This window comes from Typopeltis vanoorti, chromosome 4 (genome assembly GCF_054136105.1).
Source record: "Typopeltis vanoorti isolate ZY-2024b chromosome 4, IOZ_Tvanoo_1.0, whole genome shotgun sequence".
NCBI lineage: Eukaryota > Metazoa > Arthropoda > Arachnida > Uropygi > Thelyphonidae > Typopeltis > Typopeltis vanoorti.
Window position 1 is genome coordinate 91,844,626 of NC_143552.1, and position 13,160 is coordinate 91,857,785.

At 35.7% G+C, this 13,160-nt stretch overlaps 1 protein-coding gene across 1 annotated transcript in view; it reads left to right on the forward strand.

Moving 5' to 3' along the window:
• The window catches only part of LOC150107495 (uncharacterized), a 1,121,546-nt gene that overhangs the window by 487,412 nt on the left and 620,974 nt on the right, over positions 1-13,160 (forward strand). Inside the window, exon 34 of the mRNA XM_090392112.1 lies at positions 2,394-2,594. Within this exon, the coding sequence (XP_090248238.1) occupies positions 2,394-2,594 (201 nt within the window). The remainder of the gene's footprint in view (positions 1-2,393; positions 2,595-13,160) is intronic.

A 13,160-nucleotide genomic window follows, 5' to 3' on the forward strand; every position in this document is an offset into this window, starting at 1 on the left:
TTCAAAAATTCAGTTAATTTATTACTGCATGCTGTGCTCTGCCCAGTTTATATCAGTATAGTTGAAGTCCCCCCCATAATGATCAACATGCTTTGCACTTACCAAACCAATTCGCTTAAACATTTTCTTCTCATCACCATCTATATTCCCTGGTCTGTGGCAACATCCCACTAAATATTTTGTCTTATAGGCATCCATTTCACACCATATACTCTCAAAGCCATTAGTGTTATCTCTATTGTGATTCTCCACCCTGAGTGGGCACACTTCATCTCTTAACATGAATACCACTCAGTGGGAGGTGTTACCACATCTTCCCTATCCTGCCAAAATATGCTACACCCTTTAATTTCTATCCCTGTTAGAAATCAAAGTTAAATGTGAAACCAGGCAAGGCTGGCAAAATAGGATGTTAACTGAATAACTTTCTATGGAATAAGAGAGAAATTAGTCAAAATACTAAACTAGCTGTATACAAGTGTTCAACCAATTTTAACTTATGGGTCAGAGAGCTAGGTTAGAAATAAAATGCTTGATCAAAGACTGGAGACCACAGATATGAGAGTTCTGAGAAAGATTGGTTGAACCAATGCCATCTGTTCATTCAGAAACTGATGTCATCTCTGAGTGAACAGATGGCATCAATGGAAGTATCATATTAAAAATGAGGATATTAAGAAAGATCTTGATATTGTCATGAAGGTCCACCAGAAAATGATGATTATGACTATTTTTTTACTCTACAGATCATTCATATATTCACTCGGTAGCATAAGTAAATGGAAGAACTAAAAAAAAGGATTATTTGGAGAGCATTCATTGTCTTTGAACATAAGCCATGAATGCCTTTCAAGAATGTTTTAGAAAACTTATTAGGAAACAGAAAAACAAAAAAACATTTGGTTGTTACACAATTCTGATTGAGGTCTACTACATGCATATAAAAGCTCAGTTGCAACATATAACTGACAATATACTTTCTTCATTCTCACTTTGATTTCTTCCCAGTCAGCCTCAGATATTAATAATGAACACTGGAAAAGATTCCATCAGAATATTTGTATAGCCATCCAAATAGTCATGATTCAACTTTTTTTTTTTTGAATTCCTATGAAAGGTGTTTGTAAACCTTTCATACGTTTAGTACCTCAGGCAGGCTAAGTTTTTTTTTTTTTTTTGTTGTTGTTCTATTTTGGTTTATTGTTTATATATTTTTTGTACTATTATTGTTTTACATAGGTTAGAAACTTTCTAAATACCAAACATAGAATTTTCTTAATCCAGTTGAGGCCTCCAAATAAGTGGAGCAAGTGGTCTCATGCTAGCTTCTCAAACATTCAAACCCACAGCCGAGAACAGATATGCTAATCACTGGCTAACTAGGCTGACATATACATCATACTGTTGAGATATATGATGGGCAGGCTGAAAAGTTTTGATGAACATGTAGAACAAAAATGATATTAAAGCAACTGAAATAACCACAAGAAAGAACATATCTTAAAACTCTTTAACCCCATGTCTCATCAGGTTAAAGGATTTTAAGATATTATTATTATTATTATTATTATTATTATTATTACGTGAGCTCCTCCAGGGAGGCCAAAGACTTATCGAGCAAGGGCACCTACTCTACAACTCTGTCTCCACCCAATTCTCCAACTACAATCATCATCTACACCAATGCCATCTACTGCCAACCACCACTAATATTTTCGCAGACAATCACAAATATCATGCCCATGGAGATTTGAACCCACAGCCTTTTGGCTGGAGAGTGGATGCTCTAACCACTCGGCCAGCCAGGCCGGCAGATATGTTCTTTCTTGTGGTTATTTCAGTTGCTTTAATATCATTTTTGTTCTTGGTGTTTATCAGAACTTTTTGGTTCCCCCTATATATTATATAATATATTATCTAATTATATTTTGTATGTACACTGATTTATGTATATCTCTAAGCATTCAGAGTCTAGAAAATTCAAGATATTTTAAATTGCTGGATTCAGCGATTTAAAATGCAGCCTATAATTATCTCAGGTAAACAAAACAAAAATGGATAGCTTTTTTGCCATGTGATTGTTAGTGTACAATTGTATAATAATTTGTTTGAATATATATAAAATTTTTTAAGAAGTTTTGTTTAAATGTAAGTTTTCATTTAAAATGTTCCATTATAACAATCCCATTTGTGCATAAATATTGGGATAAAGTCATTAAATTTTTAATAATAAATATAATTAATAAAATAACTTTTATTATGAGAACTTTATCCCTTTATCAATAAATTATCTGTATTTTATGTTGTTTTGTTATAATGGAAACATTTGAAATTACCGTATAGTGATCTGTTAGTGTCATATTATTTTCATATTCTTGTATGTTTTATTTTAGATCAATGAACACAAGATCATTCAGTCTGATATTAACAGCCAGAAGCCAAGTATCAATGCAATGAAGCTTTCTGCTCAAGACCTTATTGATAGTTCTAATCCCAAACTTGCTAAAAAGGTTGAAACCAAATTGAAAGATGTTAACATTCGTTTTCAGAAAATTTGTGAAAAAGCAGACAAGCGAAGTGAACTATTAGAAGAGGTCAGTTATTTTAGTAATCAAGCAATATTGTTCTTTATATCTTTTAATATGGAAATTCTGTTATCAGTTGCTCACTCGATGATATATTCACAAACAGTATTTTTTTCTTATGTCAGTTTTTTTATGAAATTTATCTTTTGTTTTGGATTTTAAATTGAGCATGTGGGATAGTTCTTTTTACACTGTTCAATGCAATATTCAAAAGTTTAATTTTTTATGTATTTGATTTATGTATATCTCTAAATTTGCCCAAAAGATTTGCACTCAACTATTCTTATTCCCACCCCAAAAAAGAGGAAACGGTAAAAAGTGCAATAATTTTAGGACAGTTAGCCTTATAGGTATCCGAGTAATTCCTTTTTTAGACATTTTAATTTCATGAATGAAGCAAATATAAAATTAAATTTCTCAGACTATGAGGCTATATTTAAATAGAAGAAACTAGATACATATACTCTGCATATATTTACACCCCATATTATCAGAGGAAATACATAGAACATAACAGACTGATGCCATAATTTTATTGACATACAAATAATGTGTCAAATGAAGTAAAATATTGACGTATTTGATGTGCTGCTCTTTTGAAAATTCTACATTATGAAGATGCCAAGATAATACAAGTGATTGATTATATTATTGTATTCATCTTCTGAAATGCTGATTGAAATCAAAGAGAGCTACAATACTCTGTTTCCAACAGAGTGGAACAGGAATACAAACTATCACCAGTATTATTTAACTACTTCTCTTCACATATATTGCAAATGAAACTCTGGAGATCTGTGATATTATTATTATTATTATTACAGACAACTCCAAAGAGTCCTTAGACTCATCGAGGGAGGCCCTAAACATCATATCAAGAACAACTATTCGGCATTCGCACAGTATCTATCATACTTTGCCTTGAACTCATTCACAGTCATGGCACCCACAGCAGCCTCTGACAGCTTATTCCACTAATTTACCACTCTCCAAGTATAAAACCTAGCTCTAACACCCTTGCTAACCACACTCCTGCCCAGTTTCCAAGGATAGCCCCTAGTCCTCCCACCACCATTCCTATTCTCAAAAATATCCTCTGAATTAATCTTATAGAAACCTTTCAGTAATTTGAATGTCTCAATCATATCACCCCTTTTCTGCCTATCAACCAATTTCTGCAACCTACAAATCTTCAACCTGTTCTCATAAGGTTCATTCCATGGACCTGCTATCATCTTAGTCACTCACCTCTGGATCCTCTCCACCTCCTCCCCATCAAGAAAAAATTCTGGCGCCCAAATCTGGGCACAGTAGTCAAGATGGGGTCTTATCAAGGAACAATTCCTCGATACAGAGGACCAATAACTTGCTTGTCTCTGCTTTAAAGTATTCTTCAGTAACCAAGTGATTTGATGAGCTGATTTAGCTACTTTTGTTATGTGCCCCCTAAACTTCAACTCCCTATCCACCAACACTCCCAAATCCCTGGCCTCATCAATCTCCTGGAGTACAGTTCCACCAATGTGGTATACTGCTGCTAATCTTTTCCCCCCAAAATGCATAACCTTACATTTTGTCACATTAAATTGACATCCATTCTCCTTAGTCCGGTCCTCCAATCTATCCAAATCATCCTGCAAATCACTATTGCTCTACCCAACTTTGCATCATCAGCAAACAAATCAACAGTTCCTCTCAGATCCTTTCCTATGTCGTTAATGAACAAATTAAATAGTAGTGGTCCAAGAATAGAACCCTGCGGCACACCACTAGTCACAGGCCTTCTTTTGGAGTCTACTCCTGAATAAACTACTCTCTGATATCTCTCCATCAACCACCCTCCTATCCATCTCACCAACCCTATATCCATCCCTATATGCTGCAGTTTACTGATTACAATTCCATGTGGTATCCTGTCAAAGGCCTTAGCAAGAATCAGCAGTATTACTGTAAACCCATTACCCTTATCCAGTTCAGCTGATACTGTGTTATAAAACGTGAGCAAGTTACTGAGGAATGATCTACCTTCACAAAACCATGCTGTCCTCTTGACTACTTTCTCCAAGACCTTGACAATGACTCCTGATATGCTGATCGGTCGATAATTTGCAACAGCAGTCTTGGAACCTACTTTATGCAGTGGAACTATTTTCCTCTCTTTCCACCCCCTTGGGACTAACCCATTTCCGAGACTCAAATGAAACAAAATGGTCAAGGGCACTGACAATTCTTTAGCCGCTTCACGTAAGACCCGAGCTGGTATACCATCCAATCCCACAGATGTATTCACATTGAGGTTTTGTAATAGACTATTCACCTCCACTTCATTCACCATAATTTCCATATAAGCTATTGGTTCCTTTGTTTCTGCAAAATCACCACCTGGATGATATACTCTTGCAAAGTGCTTGCTCAGTAATTCCATTATATCAACTGATTCAGTTACCTCCCTACCATCGGCATTCCTTAAAATCATTCTGCCGTATACATTTTTCTTTTACTTGCAGCATATCAAAAAAACTGTTTGGGATTCTCTTTAGTTTGCATGGCTAATTCCCTTTTATAATCCGCTTTTGCTTTTTTTACCACACCTGTTACCCTTCTGGCCTGCACTTTTTACCATTCGTGTGCCTGCAGGTCACCTTTCTCCTTAAATTCCCTCCACAGTTTTTTTTTTTTTTTTTTTTTTTTTTTTTTTTTTTTTTTTTTTTTTTGCAGCTCAAGCTTAATGGTGTTATTCATTCATCTAACCCCTACCTTATTTACTATTCGGACTCTAGGTATACAGTCAGCCATTACAAACACTCCTTAATCACCTCCCATTCACTATCAACATCCAGCCCTTGCAGTTTTACATGCCATAGCACTGAACCAAGAAATCTCCTAAGCTTGTCATACTTACCAGCCTGGTAATTCTACATGTACCTGTCTTAATTGAAAATTTCATGCATTTAGCCACTTCCCAGGTCAAGACCTTATGACCACTCTCACCAATTGGCGGCAACATGGTCATATTGGAGTGACAGTAGGAGGATAAAAAATAAACCATCTAAAATTTTCTGGTGAAAATAATCTGAACAGCAGAGAACAAATCAGACATATTGTAGGAAGATTTTTTCTCCTGGCTATAAATGAAATTAAAAATGCCAAAGAATTATATTCTTGTTTAATCCTTTATTTGAGTGTAAGCAAACAAAGTTTGTGTGTGAAATTTCTTCACAACTAGATTACTTATATATAGTAACTAATGACTTCACATCACTTGCCTTAGTGTCCCATAAGATGAACATTATTAAATTGAAGAAAACATTATCTCTGCAAAAACTGGATAATAATGCAAAGCAATACATTCCATTCAGGTGTGTGTGTGTGTGTGTGTGTGTAATACTATTCATTATGGGAATGGTCACTATCGAGTTTAGGTCTGGTTTGCACTGATAAGATCTCAGTAAAGGTCAAAACTAGTCTGGATAGTTATGCATTATGGCCCTTCCCATAATGCATAACATACACACCTGAAAGAATGTGTGCTTTGCATTATGGGATACGAAGACAATTAATGTGACCTAAATAAACACACGTAAAACCACAGTGATAGGTTTTTTTAATACGTAAATATTTCGACCTAAGTGTCTTAGGACATCATCAGTACAGTTGAGAACAATACTAGGAATAACATACAGATAGGGTGAATGAATACAATGGAATCCAAATGCGTGCAGCAGCGCTTTCTAGCATTTAAAAAAAAAAAAAATACATTAGATTATTTAGATTAAATTAAAATTAAAATTGAATTATTTTACACAATTTTGCATGACAATTTCCCATACTTCAGGAATGGCAAGAACATCATTGCGGTTTAGATTGGGTCTGTGAAATAGGGCTTCAGCACTTTCTTTATATAAACGTTCATATTTGTATGAAGATCTGTGTAGAAGTTTGGTCTTTTCCCAGTGGATCCTATGATTTGGATTTTCACACTCCAGTTGAAAACCCAAAGTGCTTTTAATAAAGAGGTACTGGAGTAATCGTTGAAAAAATTCTTCTTGAGGGTAATTGTTTAAAAAAATGTTGACAAGATCAAATACCTAGCCAATATTTTTAATGAAGATACAGAATGTATTAGAACATTTCTAAAGCCACAATGTATCATTCCAAAAACTAAGCCCACTATGGATGCATAAAAAAATTACAAATAAATTGTCTTAGTGACATTCTTATTAATTGAGAAATTCTGTATGGTTGGGAAATTTCATCATCATCATCAGCCATATGCTAACCACTCAGCTGGTTGGCCGAGTGGTTAGCATATTCGCTCTCCAGGCAAAAGGCCACGGGTTCGAATCCCGCTATGGGCATGGATGTTTGTGATTGTCTCTGAGAGTGGTGGATGGAGGAGACAGAGTGTTTTAAAAAAAAGCCGGCCTGGTTGGCCGAGTGGATAGCATATCCGCTCTCCAGCCAAAAGGCTGCAGGTTCGAATCCTGCTGTGGCCATGAATGTTTGTGATTGTCTGTGGAAATACGTGATGTTCAGCGATAGATGGCATTGGTGTAGTTGGGATCAGTTGGTGACTGAATAGCGGAGACAGAGTTGTAGAGCAGGTGCCCTCCCTCGATGAGTCGTTGGACTCCCTAGAGGTGTCAAATAATAATAATAATAATAATAATCAAATTCCTGACATTTACCCTTAAGGAGTGTACAGGATATGATAGTACTACATGAAAAATTTACATCATTACTAACTTCCTATCTACAATTTTCCTCCAAATCAATCTATTACCTTTCAACACTTCAACATTGTCAGATCTTATATTTCTATCTTCTAAGGCACTTTTTACCATATCACTCCACCTTTATCTTGGTCTTCCTCTGGGGTCTTTTTCCTGCCAACCTGGCAGAGAACACTTGTTTTGCTAATCTTTCCTCTCCCATTCTGTTTAAGTGACCATACCACCTGAGATTTGCTCTGCTAACCCATTGCAAGATTCTAACAATGTCTAGTTCTTTCCTAATATCCTCGTTTTTAATATGATATTGCCATTGATGCCATCTGTTCATACCCCTAATCTTTCTCATGACTCTCATATCTGCAGTCTCTAGTCTTTGGTCAAGTGTTTTACTTCTAACCCAGCTCTCGGATCCATATGTTAAAACTGGTTTGAAGACTGTCTTGTAAACAGCTAATTTAGTGTTTTGAACTAATTTCTCTCTTATTCCATATAAATTTATTCAATTGACTTCCTACCATACCTGCCTTTTTGATCCTGTTGTCAATTTCCATATTTAATTTACCATCTTCACAAAATATCGTGCCTAAGTAGCTGAAATATTTTACTTGTTCTATAGGTTCTCCATTCACAATGCAGTTGATATTTTCAATGTTTCTGCCGATTTTCACTGTCTTTGTCTTGTTATTGCTGATTTTCATACCAAATTTATTACAACAATTTTTCAAATTAATCAGGGAATCTTGCAGACTTATAGTCGATTTATTTAGAAGTATAACATGATCTGTGTAAAGCAAACAGCTGAGATTAACATTTCCAATTTTGATATCAGGTTTAATACCACTTTCCTTCATAATGTGATCCATATAGATAATGAACAACAGAGGGGATAATGTACATTCTTGTCTGACACCACTAACATTAAACAATCTTCCTGTACTTCCTTCAATTCTAACTGCTGATTTACAACTTAAATAAAGACTAAGTATTGTGTGATATGATGCTCCATTGACACCATACAACTGTAGCGTTTTGAATAGATCAACTATTCAAAACGCTTTTCCAGATCAACAAAACTTAAATACAGATCTTTGTTATGTTCCCAGAATTTCTCAACTGTTTGTCTTAAGTAAAAATCTGATCCTGATAGCCTCTATTTGGCCTGAGTCCAGCTTGTTCTTCACCAAGCTTCCCTTCCACAATCCTCCTCAACCGTTTCTCATGTATACTTGCATAAATTTTACCAGAAACACTCAGTAGAGAAATACCTCTGTAATTCTCACATTCAGTTTTATTTCCCTTTTTATATATGGGTACTATGAGAGCTCTACTCTAATCATCTGTAATTTGTCCCTCTGTCCAGGCCCTCTGAGCTATGCAGTGCAGCCACTGTAAGACTTTTATACCTCCACACTTGAGCATTTCTGTTGAATATCATCTACTCCAGCTGACTTTCCACATTACAGACTATTGATGGCTTTTCTAGTTCAAGTATGTATATGTATTTCCTGACTGTATGCCTGGTCAGTGTGTTTTACCACTGTGCAGTCATCACTGCTAGTTTCATTTAGCAGTTTTTCTAGGTAAATATTCCAAATTTCAAGGATATCTTTTTCACCAGTTTTCATATCACCTTTATCATGTCTAATTCCTTTTATAGCACTCGTTCCTCCATTTCTGTGATTATTCAACAAACTCCAGAATATATTGCCACCTTCTTGATAGTTATTTTCTATGTTTTTACCAATGTATTCTCATGACTTTTATTTAGCTAGTTTTGCATAGTGTTTAGCTTTCTTACATTTGTCTCTATATTCTCTAAGAGCAAAAGCTGACCTATTTGCCAGGAACTTTTGATATGCTTTCTTCTTTTCCTTCACTGCCTGTTTAACTTCCTGTGTCCACCAAGGAGTTCTGATTTTTTTATCCTTGCAGACAACCTCACCACATGCTTTTCTGGCTGAATAATGTTTTAATGTTTATGTTTTCTTCAGTGCTTAACACTTCATTTACAAAATCCTCCAGCTGGTTCTTTATATAAGCAAAATTATATAAAGTATCAGCTGGAGGATTTTTAATTGTTCTTTGGAGTGTACATGTGAATAGTTTAAACACTTATTACAGTATCCTATAACAGTTTTTTGAAGTTCATTGTTCTGCTGTCTTTCATAGATTATGGAAGTGATCTCAGACTTTAATCTTTTAATATTGAGTGCATCATTTAACAACTGATACTAAACAAGTAATTGAATTTTTTTATTCCTCCTAGTGGCTGAAATGTGACATTTTAATAATAATTCCAAACAGATTTAGTATTTTTGCCTCTGCTCACCAGTGCACTTTACTGAATAACAATACCAGTTAACTTTTTTTTTCAATTGCTATAAATAATTTCATTTGTTTCCCTACTGATTACTTAGAGTGTATGCAGGGAGAGGAATGTTACTCTTCTTTAAATCTGCCTGGACAGGATTTGAAATTTATCAAGACTGCTTTGTGTATCACGCATTTGCCTGAAACAAGTGTGCTAGTTAATAGTAGTTTTTATGGGAGTTCCACTGACAAAAGTTGTAAAAACCTGTTTTTTTTTTACATAGTTTTTTTTTTTTTGAAAAACTCTATAGTGAGGATATGCTAAGAATTTTTAAATTATTTTTTATTTACAAATTTTTTACATAATCTGGAAATCCTTGTCCAGAGACTAAACATTTAACTCTTTTAAGTACGTTAGGCCTCCAGCGAATGGTGCAGTTGTCTCATGCCAGTCAGTGAAATTCATTTCCCACCTGAAGGCAATCACAGACATCTATGTCTACAGCAGGATTCAAATCAACAGTGTTAATTGAAGAATGTGCACTCTAATGACTTGACCATCCAGGCTAGCAGACCGAGAAAAGACCCGGGTATCATTCTTCATGATTATTATAGGAATTATTATGGAATTTTTCTGTTGACAGTGATTTAGGTGATCTCATACAGAAGTAGCAAGTTCTTTTTTTCTCCTGTAAACATTGTGTCTCCTTCCATGCAAACATGAAATCTGGCTAGAAAATACTGACACAGACAAAAATGCTTTTGTAGTTTCTAGTACACATACCGGGCCACCGAATTAGAAACCTTTATGCAGATATACATAAATGTCACTGATGCAGCATATATGCAAAATACTTGGTCACTTGCATCACCACATGTTCTAAGCAACTATTTAAGAATGCTACTGGTCAGTAATCATGAATACTGTTGATCACAATGGGCACCCACAATAAGCTCTTTATTGAGCTTAATAAAGAGCACACTTTTGAAAACAGTAGAGCTGACTGGTTTTTTAAAAAGAGAGATATATCGTGGGTGGTTAATAAATAGAAAAATAACCCACATTGCGTATATAAGAGACATAACTGTAGTCCTAATAGGAACAGTCTGCAGGAACAAGATTGTTATCATCTGAGAAGGCTTATTATGGACAAACAGAATTTCCTGTGCAACAATTGACCGAAGCTTTAAATGAAAGCTAATTCCAACCCATATCACACTGAAGGAGGTCCAACACTGTATTAAATAAAAGTTTCTTATTCAGTGGCTGGCATGTGTAAGTGATGCATTGAAGACAATAGATTGTGTAATGTTGAATCGTCTCTTGCAATAAGGACTAGATTCCATAGAGATGCCATGTAATAATGATTATTATTAAGATGGTACAGTGGTAGCATGCAGTGTCAGACTCACTTTCATGATGGATGCAGATTCATGACTGTTATTAAAGTTTTTTTCTTGATAATTAATATCAAGGTGTATCTAAGTAATTTCATTCCTCAAAAAGCCAAAGATATTCATATAAAAGTTAAAAGTTATTAATCCCAACTACTTACTCCCTAAATTCAAATTGTCAGACATCTGAAATGGATGGTAGCAAACAGCAATAGGAAAGCAAATGAGATTACCATTGTACTAATATCATATTAGCACAGCTTAGTCTCCTGTGACATACATTCTGCAAAATAAATAAATAAATAAATAATAATTTTTGATATTAATTGATAACAGTATGAATTTGGTAATAGCATCAGAAGAGTTGATAATAACTGAGATGACATCTCTCCCACCAGTTGGAGAGAGTGACCATGTGGTTTTGACTTGGAAGATGTATAGACATGTAGGAGTATCAAAGAGATGGTAACATATGTGGAATTATAAGGCAGGTGATTATAATAGTCTTAGACATCAACTTGGGAAAGTTTCATGGAGGGAGGAATTGGAATGCCAGGATATCATTAGTGCTTGGGAAATTGTGAAAGAATATTTGTTAGCAGCAATAGTAAGCTGTATTCCACATGTGAAGAAGAGGACACAATTTGGTGTAAAGTGGATGACAAACAATATTAAACAGGAACTGCATGTGAAAAAGAGGCTATAAAGGAGATATAAGGAGACAGGTGAAGAGCATCAACTTGGGGAAGTTTCATGGAGGGAGGAATTGGAAGGCCAGGATATCATTAGTGCTTGGGAAATTGTGAAGGAATATTTGTTAGCAGCAATAGTAAGCTGTATTCCAAGCGAAGAAGAGAACACAACTTGGTGAAAAGTGGATAACAAACAATATTAAACAGGAATTGCATGTGAAAAAGAGGCTATAAAAGAGATATAAGGAGACAGATGAAGAGCAGATGCATGAACAATATAGGACACAGGCCAGGAGAGTGACTAGTATGCTAAGGAAGGCAAAACTGGAATATGAGAAGAGAAGAGATCGGCCCTTAGATCTAAAGAAAATCTTAGGAAATTTTTTAGCTATGTGGCCAGTAGGAGGAGAAATGACTGTGGAAGAATAACATTGTGGAATAAAAATGGGAATAGAGTGACTGATGCAGAGGACATAGTGGAATTGTTCAACGAACACCTTATTGGTGTATTTCATCCTGGAGAAGTAAATTTTAATACTAGAGGGATAGGGCAGTTTCGAGGTTTAGAGGTGCAGGAGGAGAGCGTGTTCCAAATACTGAGTACTCTGGATGTCAGTAAAGCTGTTGGACTGGATGGTATTTCACCACGAGTTTTGAGAGAATGTGCTAAAGAACTGACAGCTCCTTTGACCTGGATTTTCAATGAAAGTCTGGCTACAGGAAAATGGGAATAGATCTCAAGGGAATGGAAGGAGGGTGAGATAGTGCCATTGCATAAGGGCAGTAGCAGACTGGAAGTGTCTAGTTATACGCCAGTTTGTGTGTTATCAGTAGTTGTTAAGATCTTGGAGAAATTAATTAAGGACCGTATACAGCATTGGGTAGATTAGGGTAATGTTATCTGTGAGAGTCAACATGGATTTGTGAAGGGGCGCTCTTGTTTTAGTAATATGATTTTAGCAGAGAGAGAGGGGGGGGGGGGCTGATCTTTTGTAGAACGGATAAGGGTAGCAAGTTTGCAGTAGGGCTTATATGCTGTGTGTAGGTTATACTTTTTTAGTATCTTGGCTATTTTTTCTGAAGTGCCTCGGATGTAGGGCATGGTGATGGCATTTTTAAATTCTTGTTGATGAGAAGGACGGGGAATGGGGGAGGAATTGATTATTTTTTTGATACTGTGTTCACTGTAGCCAATGGAGAGGAAAGTTCTGTGTATGTGGTTAAGCTCAGTAGTGAGGGCGGATATAAAGATTGTGGGCTCTCTTGGTAAGGGTTTTAATGATGCCATATTGTTGTGAGGGGTGGTGGTGGGAGAGTTTGTGAATGTATCTGCCTGTGTGTGTGGGTTTTCTATATACAGTGAAGGCAAGTGTATCATTGGGCAGGCGCGTGACTAAGGTGTCTAGGAAGGGTAAACAATTGTTCTTTTCCTTTTCCATAGTAAA